This window comes from Channa argus, chromosome 7 (genome assembly GCF_033026475.1).
Source record: "Channa argus isolate prfri chromosome 7, Channa argus male v1.0, whole genome shotgun sequence".
Taxonomy (NCBI): Eukaryota; Metazoa; Chordata; class Actinopteri; order Anabantiformes; family Channidae; genus Channa; species Channa argus.
The window spans coordinates 20,514,855-20,540,096 of NC_090203.1; the positions used below are offsets into that span (position 1 = coordinate 20,514,855).

General features: G+C 39.5%; 1 protein-coding gene across 1 annotated transcript in view; it reads right to left on the reverse strand.

The window, feature by feature from the left end:
• Positions 1-1,719: 1,719 nt before the first annotated feature.
• The window catches only part of eif3ea (eukaryotic translation initiation factor 3, subunit E, a), a 28,106-nt gene continuing 4,583 nt past the window's right edge, over positions 1,720-25,242 (reverse strand). Inside the window, exons 5-13 of the mRNA XM_067510657.1 lie at positions 24,921-25,025; positions 20,099-20,224; positions 19,660-19,784; positions 17,109-17,235; positions 15,135-15,236; positions 11,192-11,301; positions 3,669-3,771; positions 3,042-3,176; positions 1,720-1,887 (exon numbers count right to left, since the gene is read on the reverse strand). Coding sequence (XP_067366758.1) covers positions 1,852-1,887; positions 3,042-3,176; positions 3,669-3,771; positions 11,192-11,301; positions 15,135-15,236; positions 17,109-17,235; positions 19,660-19,784; positions 20,099-20,224; positions 24,921-25,025 — 969 coding nt within the window. The 3' untranslated portion in view covers positions 1,720-1,851. The remainder of the gene's footprint in view (positions 1,888-3,041; positions 3,177-3,668; positions 3,772-11,191; positions 11,302-15,134; positions 15,237-17,108; positions 17,236-19,659; positions 19,785-20,098; positions 20,225-24,920; positions 25,026-25,242) is intronic.

The following is a 25,242-nucleotide window of genomic DNA, read 5'->3' on the forward strand; positions in this document are numbered from 1 at the left end:
TGCTATACACTCAGTTCATCAGAGATCCAGACTGGATGCTCTTCAGAGTGGGATGCGGTCACCGTTTACTATATCAAAAAAATAAAAAAAAAATAAAAATAAAAAAAAGGGAAGAGAATTGCAGCCAAGACTGGTCATGCAAAAGTCAGAATCTCCAAAATGTCAAGGACAAGAGGAGAATAAGGCAAAATGAGAAAAGTTCAAGTTATACTTAGGAACTTTCCATGTTTGTGGCTCCAAATGGAAAGAGGCAAACTGCAATGTCCAGAAATAATCTTCCACGACATTCAGAAACAAAGCTGAAACATAATAGTCCACATGTACAAACACAACTTTATAGTTACTGTTAAGTCTCTTGTCAGAAATATGTCACCTCAAGGTCTACTTAGTAGCTGAATTAAGAGCATGAATTAAAAAAAAAAAAGATTTTAAAAGATCTACAGTTCCAAGAAAATTGCATCCAATCATGAAGATCATGTCATATGGTCAAAGTTTCCAAAGCAGCTACTTAGGCACTCAGAGGTGGGGCTGTTTTTTCAGCTGCTGTTTATCAAAGTCACGGAGAGCTGCTGGACCACAACCGTGAATTTAATAATTATCGATTTAATTGGTTTAAAAAGCAAAGGGGGTGGGGTGGGGGGGATGTGAAATCATTCAGAAACCATCCATACACACATCTCTCACCACTCCTGCGTGCAGATTAAGTTATGAGACTGTGAAATATAAGGCACTAAAACAATCTTTCTCCACCAGCTGCTGAAATAAGCCCTGGAGTTTGATACACCACTCACTGGTTTTAACTGGCTCAGATACAAAAGACATGATGTCACACACTTTGGTGAACTAATTAGGATTTGCTAATATTTATATTAAGTTGTTGTAAGGCTCAGAGTTTTAATTAAGAATTTTTTTATAAATGTGTCAAAGTTTGTGTTTAGTTTGGATTAATTAATCTAGCTTCACCAATTTATTATTGATAATTTATTATTTAAAAAAATTCCTTGTTTCACAATATCGGCTGTACACCAATAGATGTAAGTAAAGCATCCAAACATCTTCACGTACAAAAAAAAAAAAAAAAAAAGATCCTTCTAGGTGAAACACTCAAAGATGATCAGACTCTCTGGACTTTCCAGACTTGTAATTTAACTTAACATACGTATTTTTTTTTCTCAGTTAAATAACATGTAAGAAGAAGAATGTTAAAGACACGTGAAAGTATGAAAGCCTGTTTGTGAGTAACCGGGATAAAGAAAAAAGGAGGGAGCGTGTGTCAGAGGACTGAGTTATGAGAAGGCCAAGAGCAGAGACAGGCGGGGGTGGGGCGGGACATTAAAAAGATCGTGTCCGTCTGGCTAATGGTTCTTTATGGCTCCCTCATGTCCTCAGATGGGCAGGATGACTGGCAGAGCGTGTGACCACTGGTAACTGTACATCACCTCTGTTTGCCCCCTTAAGCTGACGTCCCGCTCAGTAAGACTGCCTGCCACGGTGAAGTCAACCACTAAAACACCATAAAACCAACAGACTAAACAGCCATTCATCATAACAGCGCACACATGAGCCGCATCACACAAACACACACACACAGCAGTCTTAACTGTCCCACTCGGTGACTCAATGGGCACATTAAAACTTCATCAAGTATTACCGATACAAAAAAAAAGTCAGACCACTCAAACCTCAACCGTCCAGAAATAAAGCAATCATGGGTGAAAATGGTTTTGCTGGTCACTTTTATTGAACTGGTGATGACTTGAACCAAGTGCAAAACAGTACTGTGCTCCTTGAAAGACAAGTGTGGAAAAAAGATGTAACAATGAGCAGGATGGATCCATCTTCGGCGTGTCACTAAAATCCATTTTCCTGGCCTGCCCAGTTTGGTGTCTGTAAAAAAAAGCGTGAAGGAAACATCAAATTATACCATTTGTAGATCACGAAGACCCAACAAAACAAAACTTTGTTGTTGATTGTGGGAAATGAGAAAACGTAACATACATGTGCAAGCAGTTAGGCGCTGACGTTTTCTTGTTGGGAGTGTGTAATGTGTGTGTTCTGCTCGTGAGCGCTGGGTGGCTGAGAGCTGACAGGGACCCTAAGCAGCCCAGATGGCGGGCAGTAAATGTTCCCTATATGTAAGTGATTTGTAGCCTTGAGGACAGCAGGAGGTAATGGTGCTCTGTGAGTTGTTTGGAGCCTCTTTTGTCTAATTACAAAAAAACTCCTCAATGAGGGAGGGGGGGAATCTTTGGAGTTTTACAGGACAGGGTTGTGCCAGCACTCCTGCGATAAGGCTGGGGCGGGTGGGGGGGGGAAATTGAGCACATCAAAAGACAGCCATTTAAGAGCTGTGTATTTCTATTGTAACTCTGTGTCCTTGGTGCTGTCAGGTGTCAGGTGAAGGAGCCAATGCATCAATCTGCCTTTGTCAGAAATCTAATCATCATGGAGTAGAAAATGAAGCTGTGTGAAGTGACTGCTCTAAGCATTGTTTCAGCATGTGTGTGTGTGATCATGGCATTTTGTTTAGTTGTAGTACTTGAGTAGTCTACATACCACTAAAACTCACAAGGTCAACATCAAAAACACACTTTACTTAAATGGGGTGACTGGACTCAGCCAGACATCTGCAACAGGTCCTAAAGGAAGGGAACTCCGGGGCTTTGAGTAATGTTCACCAAAAGCCAGTGTAAAGGTCCACCTTATTTACGTTGCTGAGCTGAGTCACTGAGCTCAGGCCTCGTTTTATGGTTGTTTGGAATCTACCTTGTCATTAGGCCTTTGAAGGCCAATGAAGGGATGAAAGCGTTAGCTCTGTTAAACTTGCTCTTACTGGCTTATTTCGTGTAAAGAGAGCTTTTGTTGATGGCGGATCATCAACATTCTTTAGCCTTGTCCTTTGAGCGTATCATTTGAGAAGCCTTGAACTGCCTTGAGCTCATATCGACCTTCTAGCAATGCGATCGTTTAAGAGACGGACGCCTTGAGCTGCGAGAAATGGTTTGTCTGCATTGTTTATGTACAGTATGTGTGTTACTCACCTCGTTCCTGTTGCTGTGGGCCTGCTTTTTCTCAATGTTCATGGCCAACATTTGGCTGCGAAATGCGAGGCTCTTGGTTTTCTCAATCACCTGCTGGTAAGGTGATATGGCATTGTTCCCCATGACCACATGGCCCTAAAAATATGACAGAAATAATAGACAGACTCACACTCATATCCAATAAACCAATCACATTTGGTTTTGCAGACACACTCCTTCAAAACACAAACCAGAGGTTGAATATGTCCTATTCACATCTACAGTAAGTACATCTAGATAATTCTATGTCATTCTGAAGGACTGGTCTATGATTTGCTGATTACAGAGAACTGTTGTGATGTCTATGCCAAAACATGCAACAAGTACAACATGGAGCTTCACAGAATGGACGTTAACGGATGAGACATTATTGTCCTTACAGGACGACTTGCAGTCTTCACCCTTCAATTACAAAATCAAGACACAAATAATGCCTTTTTATCCTTCTCACATCACACAAGACGGGCTTCTAAAAACAGCCACATAACCATCTCCACTGTCCCCGAATATGCAAAGGTCTGTTTAAAATACTTTGATTAATCGTGAGTAGTGCACTGACTGACGGAAGAAAAAGCAAGAAGCTCTTACCAGTTTGGAGTCTATCTTGGCATCCAGCCTAGCGTTGCGGATAAGGTTGACAATCCATCTCTCAGCTTCTTCAGGTGTCATGTTAAGTTTGTCTGCCAACATGCTGTTGAGGCAATTGAGAGACATGCAGGTTTGACTTGGGTATAAGCAACAGAGAAGGTAGTGAGAAGATTCTCCTGAATGTTAAAGGGAATATATCCAGGGATGAATACATGATAAGGATGGCAGCACAGTTAGAATTTAACATTACATTACATGTGTTACGGTAGCACATTACGCACTTATCATGACCTAAAATAACCCAGTAATCTCTCAAAATATGATGAAGTTTAAAATAAATAAAGAAATCACAGGTGTTTGTGAATGCATGGAACTCCAGCAATGCCATAATGTTTCCCCTGCCACAAACTGCTAGTAAAACCTTCCACTTATTCAATGAAAAATATCAAGCATTAACTGATATCGACAATATTAGCACACCATTTTGTGCAGATGACTGCCATAGGATGTGTCCCAATGACTGGCCGATCTTCTGACCTATCTTCAAGTTTCCGGTCATTAGGTCAAAGTTTCTGTCTAGTAAATCAGTTTATTGCCATATATCACTTCTACTTTCTGTTTAGTCCTATTTAACAAATAAACATAAATACATGAACAAATGGTGAGCTTCATAAACATAACACAGAAAATTTGCTCTTTTAGACATGAATTTTTAAACAAAATATTTTTTTTCTTTTTACCGTGAGTAGAGAACCTTGGTTTTTGACAAAACATGTGGCTTATCTGCAAAGGTTTTTTTTTTTTTCTTCTTAAAAATCAGACATTTGCTGCAGCTGTTACTGAACCTTAGGTAATATAGAGCATTTTCAGTGACTTCAATCAAACTGGGCTAATGTCTGGAAGCAATACATACACCGAACCCGTAATAGCACCAAATAACTCTTTGTTAACGCAACACTACATTATGATGGATGTTGAACATACGACTAGCCACAATTTCCATTTGACAGTGTTAATAAATGGCCCAGATAATGTGCTTCAGGCGCAAGGTGTACAACATGCAGCACACCTCAAAACACTTAATGGTCCTCTACTATTGGGAGCCTGATTTACAGACTTGTATGATTAACTCAATTAGAAGTGCTGGGAGACTCTGTGGTTACTTATTCTTTTATTTTTTTAACAAACTTGTCATGAGACACTGGTCAGAACAGCGATTGTCCTTCAGAGCTGCTCTTTGATACAGGTGGACATTGATGTGTCACAGTAGAGGGAGGTGGGAGGTATGAGGGTGGCTGGCATTCTTTGATCCAAAGCTTTCCCCAGTGCAGCTGGCTTCCCTTGTGGCTTTCAAAATAACTAGAGCCCCCTTCCCCCCACACATTTCCTGCCCCTTTCTCATGTTTGACCCCCACGTCTACCACATTTCATATAAGGGCCCCAATAAATATTCTCAACCCCTCTGTGTACTGCCATAATTACTACAGGAGCCCAAGATTACTGACTGATTACTAAAAAGACACAAATAGGGTGTAACATTGGTTGTAATATTTGTGTGCTCACACAAAATAAAAAAGGGGTGTAAGGCCTATATAAAAACAATTTACTCTACTAATTATCACTTCCTGCTTCATTAATCACATTTTGAGAGACTGTTTCAGTAAGTAAGTTAGAACCTGCACAGAAAACAACACTTCTCACGCCGCGGCCACGCTAACGGATCCCACCACCAGCATTACAGCTCCGAGTCTGAAATTCTTTTGGTAGAAAGTAATCTTATTTGGGACTGGTGATAATGTCTGTCTTACCCATGAATGTTGGTTAACTGGTGGCAAAACCACATAGGGAAGTGAAATGATGTCAGAGTCTGGATGTGGCATTAAAAGCATAAACAACAAATAAAGAGCATTACCTCAGCATAATGAGCAGGAGAGGGTTTGGTCACCAAATGACAGTGCACATCTCGACACTTTCACCACAGTGAAGTAATGGAAGGTGAAAAAACAAAGCAAAATGCACACACACACACACACACACACAAAAAAAAAACCTGTTGCGATTTGATTTTTGTGCATATTAGATGAAGAGAGGAAGACAGAGCAACCTGTCACTCACACGGCCACACCAACAAAATTGCAACACTACTTTTGGAGGACAACTAATTGTGTAATCAGTTATCCAGGCTGTCAAACCCTGGAGAAAATTATTTATGACAAAGAAATTGCTTCTATATAGATTACTAGGAACCTAACAAGTTTGAAAAAGTGATTGCTTTAACACATGTCTGCAATCACAGTGTGTCATTAACACCAAGAACTAGTTGGAGGTGTTATTTAAAGACTTAAATACTAATTTAAATCTTTTACTCAAGTTAAAAGTACTTAGATTATGCACATTTTACTCATGGCAGAATTTGTATAGCAATTAAAAAAATAAGAGTAAAAAAAATGAAATCACAGTTGGTAAAGCTGGAGGTAATTTTAACCTTTTTATGTGCTGACATATGTGGATAACATAAGCATTTATTAGTTCATAATTTAAAATAAAAAATCAGGTGGTGTAAATGCTGTGTTTTTACCACATCAACATTTTCTTCTCTGCAACAGTAAAAGAACATTTAACATTTCTTGGCACCACCCCGTCATACTCACTGACATTCAGAAATACCTTTCACTTATTTTTCTAACAATCAAGTAATCTAATGCAAATTTGAATGAAATTGGTTATTGGTTCTTATTTTACCTGTGTGATTAAGTGATTGCTGTGCTGTGGCACTGGGTGTTTTGTTTGGCAATTCAGTAAAGTGGGGGCACATGTCAGTCAGGTCCAGGTCAAATATGATGATCAAAACAAACATTATCTGGTTTCCTCACTGGGGAGTTAAACTAACCCCTAACCCCTCTAAACGTGAACTGTGCAGCATAACACAGGAACACAGTGCCCCAAAAGGCCCAGGGCCTTGGTCTGTACCAGCCAAAGTCCTGTAATCTAATTTATAAAAGAAAGTCTGGCAATGTTTTCCTCCCAGGAAGGACATTTGTATATCGAAGCAGGGTTGCTTTGTCTCCTTTACTTTCAGAAAGGTCTACAGCTAGCTTTTATGTTAGAGACAAAGTAATAAAAAATATGGTTTAAAAAAATAAAAAATAAAAAGGAAGAGCAGAGATGTGTGAAGAGGAGCAGGGAAAGGGTCAGACTTAAACAACCCACGTTATTCACATCTTTTGGCCCTTAAGCCAACAGACGGCCTTTGTGGGTTTTTTTATTTCCCCCCCTCACAAAACTATGATCCTGTTCCTTGTGGGAGCGGGGATCACTTTCATTTCGGCCCCTTACTCACTCTGGCTCATGAGCTCTCAACTTCAGGCAAGGGGGTCTCTGTACCAACATCACACTTCCAAGGAAGGGGACAGAATTTGGGGTGTAACTCTGTTAGAGGATTGAGGAGGATAGTGGGGATCCTTCTCCAATGTAACCCCATTCTTAATGTGGCTGGCCTAAAATGAATGCATTGTTAAACACTAACACATGATAGCATTTGGGAGACTCCAAGCCATTTGGAGCAACCTCGCATTCGGCTTTGGGGTAAAATTGATTTTTCAGGGAAACCGAAATGATCGTGTGGTCTTTTTAATGACTCAATTGTGAGGCGGAAAGATCCTCAGTGTTACATCCAAATACATAAGACACTCTTTCCAAATACCAGTGAGCTGTTGTGTACAAATAAAATCTAGTGATGAGGGGGAAAAAAAAACTGCCAAAATTATCATGTCTGAAGCATTTATTCAAAATGTCAAAGGACAAGTGTGTACTTAAGGTCAAATCAAGGTCTTGCCACTGAAACAGTCATAGCAGGACTAAGGAAATAAAGCCTGTAAATCAAACCGGGAAAACAAAGTTAAATTGGAAACACACTTGGGACATTGAAAAAGTCTAGACAAAAGGATGTGTGTGTGTATGCAATTACAAAGCTGGGCTGATTCACATTTTCACTGCCTACAGTACGTTTTACATAAGCCTTTATTGCATAAAATAGCTCCATTACGGCAACTTTGGTCTACTTTTTCTTGTCCCGGGCTGTGGGCAAAATGCAAGCTCAATATCTGTGAAACCATCATGGCCAACAGCTTTAAAAATGTCCTCATTAAAAACAGCCATCAAATTCATTTGAGTCCACACTTGGGTGCATAGAGCTTCTGGGTAGTGGACTAATGACTTGGAATTTGGGTGTTTGTCAAATATAGACATGTTTTGTCCACAATCATAACGCCAACAAAAATAAACACGGAAATCCTTCAAACGGCCCCTGAGTGTGTTCCTGCTTAAGAAACCTCAGCAGACACAAAGCAATGCACAAAGAAAAAAAAAGGTGAAAAGGAGAAAAATCACCGTTTGACTTCCTCTTTCAGTGTTACCACTAACCTTTGTGGTCCTTAACAAGTAAATGGATCCAATTGCAGCAAGTCTGCCAAAAAGAACCAGGACTCCTAATCAATTCCAGACAATCTGCAACTAGAGATTTCTACAGGGCCTGATCATATTCCACGGTTCAACCTTGACTACAGACCTCCGTAGCTCTATATAAAAATCAATGCAATCATTTTCGTGTCAACAGAAGTAATTCATTCTCTCCTTCCACTTCACATCACGTGTGGACAATTTTTTAAATGTAGAACCATCTTCAAACCTACAGCATTTGCAATATGCCTGAGGAGCAGGCTTTTGGAACTATGTGCAGTGTGCACATGGTTCCAATAGCAGTGGGGGAATTTGTACTGTACACCGACGAGGAACAGGATAAACCAGAAAATGTATTAATAACTTTTACTCTATTTTATCTATAAAAAGAGAAATTGCATAGAGGAAGAAGCTTTAGTAAGTCCACCCTAACTAAGACGAGGATTAACTGGCTGAGACGTGTCAATGTGCTGTCATAATCTTTTTCTCTCTCAAAAACTGACGTAAAGGGGCAGCCAAATGCTATAATCTCACTTAATTGAACACAATTACGATAATCTTTATTTTTCTCTCCACTAATGCTCACTGTAATTAGCATTGACTAAATTTCTTGGTTTTGGGGAGGCATCCAAGGTTAATTTTATTTTAATGTAGCTAAACAAATTTTGAAATAGATGTCAATACAGACCTACAGAGCCCTCTGAGATCCGTTCTACTGTAGGGAAAAGGAGCTGAAATCTTTTTTTCTGTTAGGGCAGCTGGAAATCTCTAAAGCTGCCTTGACCCATGTGCTTTTCCTGGGAGAAGGCCATCTGTGAATTGGTCTCAGACAGGTGGTCTTAAAAGTTTAGTGAGGAGCAAAACCTGCAGAGACCTGGAAGCAGTTAAATCTCACAATGCTTAATCCTCTAGTTGTGTGCGGTCAGCATGGCTGTGTGGACAGGGCAATAAACACTTATCTGTGAGGAAATTCCACTAATCACAAAGCCCATGTTTTTACTTCCTGCTTACAAAGTCTAGTGATATGACTTCCTGTTACTCTATAGGGACTTTTATCTAATTTTTGCTGTGTAATATGTTCTAGGTTTAAAAGCAAGTGTACCGTTTCCATATAGCATCCCTCACAAGGAGCTCACCACTTCTAAACATTAGTTTTATTAATTTAAAGGCGTTGCATGGCTTGAATATAGGAAAGTTTTAGGGACTTACATGTTGTTGGGGGTTAGGGGAAATAATGAAGGGAAGGGGTCTCACCAAATGAAGAAATGAATTAACTAAAACGTTTATTACCACAACTGATACTTGAACTTAAACTCATTTGGGTTGGGGTTAGAATAAAGTTAGGCAGAGTTTTGGTTGTGAAGGGGACACATACCTCTAAAGCTTGGGACACACCTCAAGACTAGCAAAGACAATCAAAGACTGGACAGTTCAGAAATAAAAACGTTTCCCACCAACAGTCACAGATTTCTAGTCTCTGACAGTCTGGAAGTAGCACACATCCAACAACTGAAAAAACAGGAGGGCAACACTCTTCAGCACTTGTCGAGTCTGACTGGAAGTCCTCAAGATAGACACACCACTTAAATCTGGCAAAACAAATATCAAGGCAATGGGGAACTTTCGACTTTTTAATTGAACGAACAATCTGTATGTAAAAGAACAAAAGATAAAAAACAAACCCAAAACAAAAACAGCAAACTCATGGCGTTAAAGTTGAGGACAACACAGACAATAAAACATACAGAAGGAAATGGGATGTAAAACAACTTTTACAACAATGCTATGTTAAAGGTGTGGTTACTTTAACTTTTTAACACAACAACACATAGGACTGTTTCAGACAGACAGCACCAAATCTAATTGTTTCTGAATAATGTGAATCATCACATTACCTTGGAAGGTCTAAATGGCAAAAGTCTGGTGATTGCATCCAAGTCCAAGCACAACTTTCAAATCCATAAAGAACATCTAACATAACCATTTCAAACCTTTCAACCCCCAATCCTTCACTGGTCTCTAAAATTAATGTTGTACAATAGGCCTATTAAATGAATGCCAAATTAGTCCAAGTGATTGCAAAAATTATGTGAAAACCAAAGAAATAGCCTATTTATAGCAGTACATTTTCAAAGTAGTGCAGTCATGTTAATTATTGAGTTGCCACCTTAATTGGGAGAGGGGGTTAGGGAAACCCAACTTCCCCTCATAGATTCCTTTCAGAGATTGCAGATTTTGTTGCCTATACATGTAACACGGCTTCCAATCAGCTTTCTTCAACAGTGCATGTGTGTATCAAAAGGCTGAATGAGGGGAGATCATCAACAAAGTCTCACTCAATTAAGTCAAATTAGTCTAAATAACTTTTCACAGTGGATTACTTATTATTATTAATTTCTTCATTTTAAAGAGTTCACACTGTGGATTAGCTGTGCATCTCCCCTGCCCTGTTTTTTTCCTCTCTCATCTATTGCTGTCACACTGCAACAGCATGAACAAAAGAAAGAAAGGTCAGCAGTTTTTGGCATTATAAAATTGAAATCTATAAGCCATGCTTCCAAAAATAAGCCTGAGGTAGAGGAGAAATCAGATTACTCAGCTGCATGTATACGCAGATTTCCAGTGCCTTGGTTACTTAAGTAAATCAAAAGAATGAGCTACAGTGTCAAAGATCAACGGCTTTCAGCTTGTCCCTTCAGGGGTCACCACAGCGGAATATGTTCCGCACGTTGAGTTTTTAAACCGGATGCACTTCCTGCTGCAACCCTCCCATTTTATCTGGGCTCAGGACCAGCACCAGGGTCGCCACTGGTGGCTGGGTGGGGCCACACCTGGTGGGGTGGGTTTCAATCCCTAATCCCAGCCCTATGCTCTCCCACTGACCCACCAGGCCCCTTGAATGAGCTACTGTGTAAATAACGTTTTATTTTATACATAAATATATAGTGATATTCATTCTAGACAACAGTTAAAAAATAAGCTCAAATATTTTCCATATTCATTTTAAAACTTCAAATCTAAAAACAATAGTGGCCGCCGTTGAGGCATCGCACTGAGTGACTAACCTGATGCTAATGCATTGGTGAATTCTGCAGAAGGTTTCAAAGATGAAGAGGCGGGCGTTCTCAATAAAGTCCTCCAGGCAAGCAACCAGGAAGAAGTCATTCACAAGGACCTAAGAGACAAACAGCACTTTAAGAGCAATGTAAATACTGCACAAGGTTATTTGTGTGTTTATCAAAGTTCCCACACAACTGTTTAAGCATACAGAAAGGCATTTAGATATGAACCCAAGTCATTCGTCATTATGATAAAGCTAAGGCATTTAGATTGAACAGCAACAGAGTCATGAGAGCAGCATTATCAGTTTCAAGCTGTCTGCTTCTAGGAACCCAGGCCTCATTCAATTAATCAATTTACTGAAACCAAATTCCCAGTCTAAATGTAATTCCCTTTCCATTTTTTTAATATTTAGATTAAAAAGAAGAGGGAGGATCATACCGGTTACATTTATGTAACCAAATCGTTTATTTTGGTAAACACATCAAGTTTAAAGTTCCTTTTCATGGCCATGCAATACGCTTTGAACCAAGCATACATTTTTGAACTCTCTAGCCCACTGCACTGCACAGTAGAGTAAAAAAGGGTCAGGGATGCCTACATTATATGTGACTTATTACTAGTTATCTGCTGTGGTGATTCAGTATCAACTCTTCTCCAGATCTCCAGATTTCACAGCTACAGTTATGCAACAACTGCAGCACCACCAGCCCAAATAATTCTCATATGAGTGTTTTTAGCAGTGTCTGTACAGTGTCACCTGTCCTTGTTACTAGTAAGAAATATGGACTTACTTGGACTCTTTAACACTGCTGCATATGGCCAATTCATCTATTGTAAATGTACATGACCCAACTGTGGCCCCAGAGGTATCCCTGTGTAAAATGCACCAATTTCTCAGCGCTTTCTAAATTTCAACTCTCCATGTGCCATTTCACATCACCGAACGCCATCTTTAAACGTTTTCCAAGAATTATCAGCTCTTTGTTTGCTTAAGTTTAGAAAGCTGGCATCTACTCAGAGTTCCGCTTGAAGAAATCTCAACTACATGGTGCTATCAGGCAATGGCCATTTCAGCTTTGACAATGCTTATCTGAGGCTGATAAACTCCGAACAGTTAAGAGGTCTAATTACTGTCATCTGGGATACAGACCGCAAAGCTTAAACAAATTCTGAAAGAGGCTTGAAGGGCCCTTTTATGCGCAGAGGCTTTGACTATAGGTAGGTCTATGCATTCTTTTTTTTTTTGACACGCAAGCATCTAAAATCTGACGGTGATTCTGTATTTGTACAAAGTGGGAAAAATTGTATACAGCCAGAAAAAGTTAAACTGGCCATTTAAAAACACCTGGTTCACACTACAGGGTACAGTGAACTGAAGACAGCGAAATAAAAATCATACCCATACCTTGCTGCCATAGCATTCAGAAAATAGCTGGGTGCCAATCTTCTCAACAGCTCAAAATTGATGCAAAAGTGCTCATCAGGTAAAGAGTCTATCCCAATGGGGTATCGATTTACGTCAATCGCTCCACAGTCTGTAAAACAGCTCATTACCTCTAAAATGATTCACTTCTTAAAAGCTGGTGGGTGAATTTTTGCAGGGAAAAATGTTTCACTACCGACTTCAGAAAATGCTACTTTGGGAAAGTGCAGACCATCACAGTTAATGCATTAAAAGGTGCTGTTAAACACTTTTGGAACCACCCACCTCAGTAGACCTGCTTGTGAACTTAGCAGGGTTAATCGAGGGCTTGTGTGTCTACTGAACATGCTCTGATATGATCGACAAGCAGGCCAGGGCTTTAAAAACCAGGAATAACTTTAACACTGAGTTCTAATAGTAGTAGTTATAATATTATTGACAATACATGTCATCATCCAGAGATGGGTCAGGGGGGCTTTTGCACAGGAAAAATCTAGCACACGCTGGTGGACAACACTGATGAAAGAGGCAGTCAGGCGAAAGATGGAGGCCCTTTGGGTCTGGTTGACCAGGGGGTTTCCTGAAGCAGCACATTGGTGCAGGCCAACAGGCCTGCAGCTTGGATACAAGAAATCATGTGTGGGAGGAGGTGGAGGAGGCCAAGTTGTGTTGTTACATTAAATTGTGTAATATATTGTTGCACTGTTATATTGTGTTATAAGGTGTTTCAAATGTTTATTATCTGTATGTAATGTACTATACGCTGAGTTGTCAGTCTATTATTACAGCACCACACCAAGACAAGATCAAATAACTGGTGGTGACAAATGCTGACTGTTGCACTGGCTCATTCCGCCTTTGTCTGGGCCAAAAACTAGCAACAGAACACAGCCAGCGGCCAACGTCTCCCCTTTTGCACGTAGCATAATCTGTATTGATCATTCAGGAAGGAAAGTAGAAGATAGAACTGCAGATACAAACTGTAAACAAACTAGTGAAGCGCAATTGTGATTTAAAAAAAAACTGTGATTAGAAGTTTCACACTACACTTACTTACCACAGGCAATTTTAGTTTCTTCATTCAGGTGGCCATTGTTAGAATATGCTTGTACTAAAATAATCAAGTGTGAAAAATAAGATCATCTTCTTGACATTGTCATTTGTTTTCTTTTGTTACTGTTGCATCTTATCTCCACCGATTCGCTAACCCCAAAAACCAGAGTGATCTCTCTTAACAACTGGAACCGTTAATAATTCAACATGTTAAATAAGCTAAAAAGCTGCTGACAGGAGTCTGACTAGTGTCAGAGATGTGGGCCACATTGCAACAGCTAACCATCAGCCTGACACTAGTGAAAAGCCAGCTGTCAGCTTGGTGTATAACAGCGCTTAGGCCAATCCAACCAAAAGTAACAAAATCTATTAATCTAATCTACATTTTAATGTTTAATTATATTGCCATAAAATCTAAAATTATTTCAATGTTTAAGACCGTAGCGCTGTTATTGCACTACAGTGAGTAATTAAATGCATCAAGTGGAGAAAAAGTTGCCACCTGGTTATGGATAAAGAGCAACTACAGCTGCACTATGAAATTCAAACAGATATTCACTGTGATACTAACTTAGCCTCATCAAACACTCTCACAGTTTCTGTGAGTGTGGATTCTTGACACATTTACTATGTGTATTTGTTTCTAATACAGCTAAGACATGCTCTCTGACTTAAAGGACAGGTTTAGTATGATTGGAAAACAGCTAGGTCTACATATAACTGAAATAGGATTTCCTTGGAGCAATCATTCCCTACCGTTTCAATATAAAGGTTTTAGATACAGACCATAAAAAGGGGATTTCCTGATTTAAGTTAAAAAAATTAATAATATGAGCTGGAAATATCACTTAGATTGAGGTAACATATCTAACAGTATAAAAGCATCCACTGTGTTCAGCATTGTAGTCTACATGCAAAGATAACTTTTACAGTATACTACTTGTGTTGAATTCTCACATCAAGGACTACAGTTGTATTTACCAGTTACAAACCAAAATTACAATAAATGGTGGAGCTACAACAGATCCCCCTCTGAAAATGAGTGTCTGCACGCCTCTGCAGAGATTTTGCTTATAAAGCTTTTACTGTTGACTACTAGCCTGATGGGTCAATTACAGGGCAGAGTAAAATCTGACAGCAGTCTGAGTCAGAGTATTCAACAGGACCTCTATATCTGTAAGTATAATACAAGGCACAGACTATCACTGTTCAGTCTGCACCGGACCCACGCACAAATCAAGCAAATAGAAACACTGGGTGAACAGATAGAAGGTCAGACAGAGATCACATGATTACTAACCATGTTTATTACAAAGCTCAGAGTAAAAATTCATGAATCTGACCAATGAATCAGATGTCCCGAGAAGATATCTGCATTGTCACAGCTAGGTGCAATAAAAAGGGCAATTACATTACCGTTTTGATACAAAAGGTTACAATGAAAGTTGGTTACTAGAGTGGTTACTCACCGACTCACACTCCCGGAGTTTCTTTTGAGCGCTGTCAAAGTCAAAGTTCACGTACAGGCACTCCACAAACTCTGTAATCGGGTCTTTGTAGGTGTAAGATTCCTGAAAGAAAATTATGAAGTCAAATTACAGCTATGCCTTTAAGTATCTAAGATGCTACAAGGCATTTTGTTTTAATTAAGTCAACATTGTTTACTAAGATACACAAATGCAGACTTCTAGAGACTACTGAATTAAGGATATAAATAAAATACTTTTTAATTTAAAAAATTTGCTAAACAATAACTGCAGTCAGTCTTTAGAGATCAAGTATATATTTAAGAGGTAAATTGGGGCCAAATATGGAATTTAAAATTAAATCTATGAAACTTTACTTAACAAGTAAAAGGGCCTGAATACTTTCTACTACTGTCCATAGCAAAAGCAAAAGCATAGCAAAATAGACTATATCTACAATAAGGTAGGAATATCTACAGTATTAATGGAAATACAAGCAAAAATCTGCCAAAAATGATGACTTTGTAGTCAAATAAAAAAAAAAAAACATCTGGACACGTAATGTGTATAATAATTTGAGTTTAATAAAAACGGGACCTGAGCAGACAACTTGAAACTGATAATGCTGCTCTCATGAGTCTCATGCTGTTTAATCCAAATGCCTTAGCTATATCATAATGAGCAATGACCTAGGTTCATATCTAACTTCTGTATTCTTAAACAGCTGTGAGAACTTTGATGTAGCCTCATAAACAGACAAATTGTGCAGCATTTATACTGCTCTTAAAGTGCTCTTTGTCTCTTAGGTCCTTGTGAACTAATTTCTCCATTACAGTTCATCAGAAGTAATGGGTTTAAGACTAATATACACATATCAGCCACAATATTGACAACCAACTGCATAGTATTGTGTAGGTCCACCTATTCTGCCAAGTCAGCTTTGGCCTTTTAAAGCATGTACTAAACAGGATCTCTAAAAGTGTCCTCTAGTATCTGGCTACAACACACAAGCAGCATATCTTTTAAGACCAGTGTACTGCGAGGTGGGGCCTTCATTTATCTGACTCAAATAGTACGTCCTGTTGCCATCCATGTTAGTTGACACTGTAATAATATAAGCAATATAATTTACTTCAGCCTTCAGTGGTTTTTAATGTTGTGGCTGATTGAGGTTTATACTCCCTGTTCTTAAAAAAAAAAAAAAACAGCAATGATGATGATCAGGGGTAAATTATGTACTATTGAAAACTATCAAATCGCAAAATACTAGAAAAAAAACCCTTACTGTATCGGAGCTTTTGCAACAAAAAGAGGAAAAGAGCTTTACAAAAAATTCAGGTTGACAGTTATTCATCTCATCTTGACAAGATGTCCAGGGTTTCACACACAGACTAAATTTGTGCAGGTCGCTCAAGTGTTTGATAGTTCTGTCTGAGACAGCGATGCCACCTGTCACCAACTAATATTAATTCCATAATTTAAATTGATGACAAGACCAACTAAATTTGTGGTTAGGTGCTCTCTGCACCTTTGTGGAGGAACAAGCAATAATAAAACCATCTTTAGCCACAGATTGTTAATATGTGGTAAGAGGTTTCAATCAGAGATTTAATCGTGTAACACATCTTATGAACACTGCTTGCTGTAGCACATAATGGTTTTGTTTTCAATAATAGCAATGACTTTTAAATCACTTGAGCACTCCACCCCACCTGAGGCTGAAATTAAATAAAAAGTGCTCATGCTAAAACACCCTCTATCACAATTTTTTCTCCTGAGGTGTTAAAATTGTTATTGAGAATAGTGGAATGTCAATGGTTCTGGTACGGACAACAAAATTTCTAGTATGGTGACCTTCTACTTAGCAAGGCATTTGGGTAGCTACTCATTCTTCAAAGATTGTATGGCCTGCAAGCAATGACCTGATACCTGTGAACTTTTGTAAACACTAAGGGGTGTAAGAGAAAAGTCTATTACCTGCTGTATGACCTTCACTAAGTCTTTCAGGACCTGTCGACGCTTACGGACATCCCTGTTTGTGATGACCGCTGTGGTTAGGTAACGCAAGATGTGGGGGCACATTGTCTGGATAGCATTGAGGTATCTGGAACGAGAGAGTATAAAAGTAATTACTTATCAGACTGATGTAAGCAAAGACATGATCTTTACAAGGACGCATAATATAACATTTTGGCTGCTTATTGGGCTTCTGGCATTTAGAACAGAGAAAAGGTCTTTGCAGCTAAATACAAAAATGTCCCAACACGACCCTCACTGCTGAACATGGGTCCAGGCTAAGAGCCGTCTCTTTCATTAGGTGTCCTATGAGAGGCAGGTGGAACAGGAAACCCTGGTAAAAAGATATAGATCAGTGAGCAGGGACCTGCCCAGTAGCTGAAACTGAATCCATCAGGGACTGATGTTTCAACCACAGGTCAACTGGTAAAGGGCTGAACACAAGAGACAGGACAGTGTTACAGGCTGATTCTAATCCCACACTAACTCTGGAGACAGTCTTCTGTAAAAAACAAAACAAAAAAACCAACATGTGCGCACGCACACACAGACACACCATTCTTTGTGTAGACTGCAATCAATTGACATCGACTGTATTGCCAAAACTTATTGGTTTCTTAATATCTACTTTTAAACTTGACCCTCAACTCAACCCCCCACTGACTAAATTAAATCAGAAAAGAGGAAGTGGAGTGGGGCCTGTCGGGTCCCCTACAGCTGAGTCCAGAGGGGCACATGGTGTTCAAAGAAGTAGTACCAACAACGGTTTAATTAGCTAAAACAATTAAAGGGACAGGGGGCCTGTGGCAGTTGTGATGTTGAGTCTAAAAACAGCAGTGGGCTTGCTTGGCCTGGTTTTAGGAGAACTCTTTCCCTCCCTGTCTTTGTAGTTGCTTGACTCCCGTGGAAGACCGCAATGCTCCGTGCTGTGTTCCTGATTAACTTACACCTACTCACTCTTTGGTGGGAAGGGCTCCAACAGCAAGCAACCCTGCATGAGTCACTACCATATCTGGGGGTCATTTACCGTACCTCACGCAGAGGTCTCCAATTTTTTTTTTTTTTTTTTTTTGTTTTGAGGCTATAAGCAGTACTGCACTGCTTTACTAAAGATGTTACTGAGGCATACAGCCTAGAAATTAAGTATGAGTTCAAATTTCTTTTGTTTAACCAAGGTTGTGGAAGAACACAGATGACAAGGTAAAACAAGGTTGCATTTCTTAGCTCGTATAGAAAAGAAAATGCTGCCAAACAGGTAAATGTAGATATTGCAGCAGTATATACCCAGTTTGCACCTGTGTCGTACTTAGTTACTGAACATTATTTGCCCTGGGATCACTGCAGTCTGTCAATAGTACACAAACAAGACTTTGGCCCAACATGTGCTGACTGCAGGGGTAACAGAGGTCAAATGTGGAGCTGAAGGCCAGCCACTGGTCACCAACTTCAGCCAAAGGAAGTACTGGTCAAAAGATAGGAAACCAGAGCCAAGCCAAGCCTCAGTGGGGAAAACATGAGGTTTCTAGACTGTGAAACTGCAAAGCACACAAAACTACCTCAGTTTGTCCACACAGATGGTTGGGTGAGCTTTTCATGAGTAATTATTGGGCAGGCCTCCTTAATCATCCACAATAAAATTAAAAACTGAGTAAAATTCAGGGAACCAGACATTTGAGTGTGCTGTGTTGTGGTCGCCTGTCATGCAGCCCGTGGAGCCCAATCATCTGTACAATTACACAAGCCTGCAATCAGAACAGGGGGAGGGAGCAAGGACATCAAAATAGGTGGTGTGCAAATTTTAACACAGTGTATAAAGTTTCCGATCTGCGATACACATGGCCACATTCTCATCTTGGAGAGTAAACAGACCACACGAAAACACACACTTCTGAAACCACTTTAAAATACCAGCAGGGTTCATGAAGAAGCCCACCACCCAAAAACGTGTTATTGAAGCAAATGGTTTTCTCTAACTCAGGCTCATGCCACAAATTAAATAAATAAAAATGTAAAATAGTTCTCTTCTGCTGGCTGAAAAATGCCTCCAGATGACATCGGCCAAAGGAGTTACACTTTATTAAGAGTTCAGAATATATCATCTGCGGGAGGTCTGGAAAGGCAGGTTGACCACGATCACAACCTCCATAGTGTGAGCAATGAGATGGCATAGCCCGAACTGAAGGTTCCCCAAAGTGATGTAACCTGGAGGCAATATTCAGCCAGCAGAAGAGAAATATTTTAAAATGGGTAAGTCAGAGAGAATTATTAAAAAGCATTACTGTACATTTACACCCTAAACTAAAGCCATGGGGAGCAAGTTGAAACTTGGTGAAGTTGGCCTTGAACTGAGTCACTAGACCCAATATTTAACTATTTACTTTTACTGTAATTCTTTTTTAAAGGAAATCCATTTTACCTTTACAATTACAACCTGGTGTATTGAGAGTTTTTATCTTCCCAGTGAAGTCAAACAAACAAAAAAAAAATTACTGTATCTTTTAATTGTACTTACGGTGGCTGATACAGAAAGAGTTCAATGATATTGTCTCTGCCTTTAGGGTGGTTGAAGAAGACAAAGAGAGACCAATGGATGAGCCATGTCCTCTGCTGGAGAGACTGGAGAGGGGAGCTCACAGACTGGAAAAAAGACAAAAGGTAGAAATCCAAGCGGTAGGATAAAAGAAAGGTAAAAAGATGACACATAAAATAAATGGAAAATGTTTAAATTGTAAAATTGTTTGGAAACTCTACATGGAAGTAGTCATTTTCTGCAATAAGGCTAAGAGTCAAACACAGACAAGCAGTCCACACTCAAATCTGACTTCTTAAATAGTCAGATGAGTGTGTGTGGTAAGGAATAAATGCCACAACAGAGCTGTACTTAAGTGAAATGTCAATATGGGAGTCTATGTAACTGAGATGAGATATCACATTCTAAGTGGGGCATTTACGTTGTTATCGATAGTCTCTCTCAGGCGAGTAAGGTCCTCCATGGCTGCCTCCCAGTTCTGCATCAGGATCTCAGAGGCCAGCTTGCCCCACAGCGAGTTCAAGGCATTCCTGTCTGTAGATGGGACCTTGGAAATAGCCAAAACAGGGTACTTGTTTAAACATGTTGTGCAACATGACAACATACATACATACACATTTCTTTTCTCTGAGTCTTCTCTGTTCATCTGCATCTATACACACTGAGACCAGGCTTGTCACTGCTCACTTGGCTTCTCTGGCACTGTTGTATGGTGCCGTTACTTATACTGGATAAATAGATTAAATAATGCCATTAACAAGGAATAGACCTTGATAAAATACATGAAATTGATCACAAGAATGTGTTTCGTTAATTTCCTGCATGCTGCAAGACATACAGAAATTCATAAAAGAGGGGCAAACTTCAATGCAATGTTGAAGGGCTCCAAATTTACCAGAGACGACCAATGAAGCTGTAATGATATAATTGATGTCACTTACAACATGAGCCACATTACATCAAACATATAAATGCAATTTGAGTTGTCGGCAGTTAATGAAGCGTGGTCCAATAACAACTACAACTGGTGTATACATCACGATCTTCTCACTTTTATTGTCTAGTGTGAACCAGGATAATGGTGCCTACATCTATCCTTTATAGTTCTTCTGCAGCGGTGGTCAACTGCAGGCTAATCACCATTTAAGTTAGATGAAAATGATTTCTAAGAGCAGCAAAAGAATCTAACCCACCTACAAAATGTTCCATGCCTGAAATTTTAAATCGGCTCATTTATAGCAATTAATTGAAGGGAAAAAGAAGAAGAAAGAAAGAAAGAACTCACAAACAATGTAAAGGTTGCGATAGACGCGCCAAGCAACACATGCAAGGTTGATTGGACATACTGTCAGGGTCTGCATTGACCCCAGACAATATCGAATATTAGGAATATTTAAGGATCTATAACTTAAAAAGACACAGTAAATAGCCTAAAAAATGCCATCAGAAATTAGGTAGTTTGTGCCATCACACATTTCAATTTAATAAATGACGCTTATACCAAAAACTACCCAATACAATGAAAATATACTGTGCACACTAAATATAAATATGCAGTTTTTAACAAGATTTGCTTTGTTAACATTTTCACAAACTTTACCGCACTTCACTGGTGGAGCAGGATTATTGCAATCATCTGCTTCCATTAACTTGAATAAATCTGGACAACTCTCATTATCACAAGGTAATTAGAATGAAATACGAACTGATGTTAACAAGACACATCTTTGTGAGGATAATCACTCACAAAAATGTTGCAGGCTACTGCTTCTGATTTCCAGAACAGGTTAAAACAAACAAGAAGTATCCCATAATGAAACACAGGTTGAGACGGCCTCTGGACCTCAGCAGGGCAATCACTCTGTAGTGGACACTGGACTACACCCTTGGGCTCATGGGAAACTCTGTGCCACAGTAGTTCACGATAACACCAAACACCAGATGCAGTGACATGAGTCAAGCAGGAAGTCAGGGTGGGTGTCTGCTGAGCAGCCAGAGAAACCTAGATGCTAACCACACACCCCCGTACATCGTCGGACAGCGGCTGCAATGGACTGTGAGACACGACAGATGCAAAAGTAGAGGAAAGGCCTAAAAAAGAACAGCTTTCCGCTGGAACTCCACAAGTTGGTAAGATTATTTCGATGTAAACTTTTTTCTTTTTTTTTTTTACCTGGCCAAAACCAGCCACACTTTGTTGAATTAGTCAAACTGCTACAAAAAGACAATAACTGGTAAAGGGCAAAAGATTTAGAAAATCTCTCTGGCATTGCCCTGAAGGAGCACACAATAAGATGATGTGTCCATCCATTCAGGAGCAGTTTCCTTGATTCTTGAACTCAAATGCAGGTCCATAATGAGTCCCTCCCTCCCCAAGTGCAGAAATCACAAGAATGATTAGTACTGTAGCAGAACTACACTGCCAATATAAAGGCCAGTGTTTCATCTGTTCATGTGTTTTGTTTGTTATTTTTTCCCCTCTCTTCAATGTCTCTGTCTGCTACATTTGGCTGACCTCCAGGTCATTATGGCAGCTTCACACACAGTCTGGCTTTCACTAGTGGCCACGCTAGAAAAGTTTCAATACCTGGGTTTTTCCAGCAGTTACCTAAAGTTTCCATTGGTTTGTGAAATGGGCACATTTTCGCTGACTGACCAGCAACAATAAATTTACTGTGCTGGGGATCCGCTGGGATACTCAATCTTTATTCTTAACATTCAATCCCTGCATTAGGTGATGATATGAATAAGTTGCTCTTTTCGGGCTAGGCCACACCGTAACAAGACCTGAGGCATGGATTTTGCAAGGCAGGCTTCCTTCGCTTAATTGACTGGGTTTCCCACGTTAAATTACTTTATGGAACCTCACCTCTCCCATAAGGGGGTAAAGAGAGACAGACAAGGGGCCTGTTAGGATGGGAGGTCCAAAACACACAGAGGGGAGGGGGGAGAGCAGTACACAGACTCCGACTAATGAAATCCATTTCTGCCTTTTCCCTCATCTAAAAAGCCTCTTGCATTGTCAAGAGTAAGGAACAGATATCTAGTTACAGAGCCTGATCTGGAAGGAACTTAAAATGAGTAGTCCAACAATTTGAGAGGTAAAAAGAATCAACACTTTATGTTGGACTTTCCTGCTTTTCTTGGAAGGGGGAGAAGGTGGGAATGCTCGGGTGAATTACTTGCCATCTTCTCTCTGATGCAACTCCTCCTACTATGGATTTGAGCACATCAGTGAAAAACCTTTTAAAAGAAATATCCAACTGCTTTGGGGTAAGAGGGCCGTTTCCAGCAAAGAGGTTCATCATCGCAGAGACACTGCCAAGTTTTTCAGGAGGGGACACTCCAGAATAGTGAATGTGCATGCCAGAGTCACTGACGTCCAAAAGACAAGACACAACGCAGTGCGGTATCAAATGCTAATTAGAATAGAAACAAAAGATGCTCTTAATGCTTTTCCTTCTAATGAATAGACAAAATGTTGATCTTATTCTTGCCCATTCTTTTAGGGCTGGCTTTGGTATGAGTCCTGGCTTTACCACAAAGCTAAATGCTGAACCAAAGACAAAGACAACCAAAAGCAAGAGAACAAGTGAGTGACACTTGGAAACCACAGTCTATGCAGGCTGGTTTCACTGGTCTTTATAGGACATTAAGTTGAGTTGAACTTACTAACACTTGACGCAAAATACAGCAGTTAATCTTCTGTTGAAAATTATGTTTTATTTCAAATGTCAACCACAGGATAGATACAAACTTAAAAATGCACTGCATATGACCCTTAAAGGAAGTTTCCGAGTGGGCAACAAAAAATACATTGCTTAAGAAATTGCTTTGGATACAAGTATTGCAATTACTGAGCAGTTCATAAGTAGAACTTCACAGTACAGAATGTTAGGTTTGTGGTAACGGTTGTGTAAAAGTCCAGGAAAGCTATTTCTCATCCAAATTCTTGGTTTAGTCTTTAGAAAAAAAAAAAAAACAACAACACACTTTTCACCATTTAAGTGTTTAAAAAAATGTGCTATACATTTTCTGCTTCATGGCTCAGCACTGGTGTTCTTTCAACTTTTGCGTTTTCTCCAGCTCACCCTGCCAAGATCTTCTGTAACTTATCATTGGATATCTTTTGTAAGAGTCCCTTTAAACAACCTAGTACATGTTTAACGTGTTTCCAATAAGTTTCAAGTCTCTAAAAATATCAATTACAGCAGGGATTGAGCTCATGACTCTAAAAAAAGACTTTAAAAAGGGAAAGATAACACCTTTTACACCATCAGGTTATCACATTATCTAATGTGAAAAACCGCTACAATTACACAAACTCAGTTTTCCCTTAGGTCACTGAAAGTTTTTCAAGCCTTTTGAGCATCAGCGGTTGGGCTGCTCCTAGTCCACTTGCTGACTAGTTCATTTTTCTCTAGCTTCAGAGGGAAAAGGGATAGAACTCAAAAGTCCAGGATCCGGGCACTGAATCTTTTATACAGAGGAAAGTGGGAGTTTACACACTGACATAATCTAACTTTTAGCATTTACATTAGAGAATAATTAAACTTCCCTGTATTTAGATGTGTCACTGCCTTCCAAATTGTAATTTTGAGTTATTTTATTCCTTTCAGAAATTAAACAACAGTCTAACAAAGACAGATACTAATGAGTACATGTCATTTTTACAACCCATCATTAGCAGACATCATCCCCGAAGCATCAGACATCATCCCCCGAAGCATCTTGCAAATGTGTGTTACCCTCTTGATGTTACGAATAGTTGCCTTGCATAACTTAAGTGCTCAGAATTCATGACAAGGGACTCTGGCTGCAGCACTCCAATCAATAGGATGTCTACTGAGGCCCGCCCTGTGAGACGACTACAGACAGATTATGCAGTCCACCACTGATCACTTGGCCTAGTAAAAGATCCTACTCAAGTCCCAGAGCAGCAGTCTCCTCCTAATACAGAAGACGTGCAGAGAATTGAATAGGCAATGACGTAAGCTTTTCACATTCAATTACTTATAAGTGTTCTTTTCCTCTCCTATACGAGCATTGGCCATCTGAGGAATTAAAGCAGTCTGGTGAACATAATGTGATGTTTAGTTTTAATATGTCAGACGAATGCCTTAAGCAAGTATATAAATTAAGACAGTAAAACAACATAGGCACTCTGTTAAGTGTGTCGAGATGTACAGTTATCAGCAACCATCACCTTTATTGTATGCGTGTTATAAAAGCTGAAAACTTACCAAGACACGAAAGAAGTAGAGGTATTCTGCAGCACCGGAGTAGTTTCCGCACTCATACTGGAACTTGGCATATCTGTAAAGAGTGTCCAAGTACTCCTGACGAAACTACAACAGAAATATGAGTGCATCAGAATCGCTCACAGAGAAAATCTGAACTGTTGTTAAAGTCAAACGTTGTGCATGCTCTCTAATTTTACCCAGTTATCCTAAGAAAATTCTAGCTTTGTGTTGGTGTGTCAGAGTTAGGGTGTGGTATTGTCCCCCCAATCATAAGAAAAATATTTCTTCTAAAACATCTAGCCTACACTATATACTGTATATT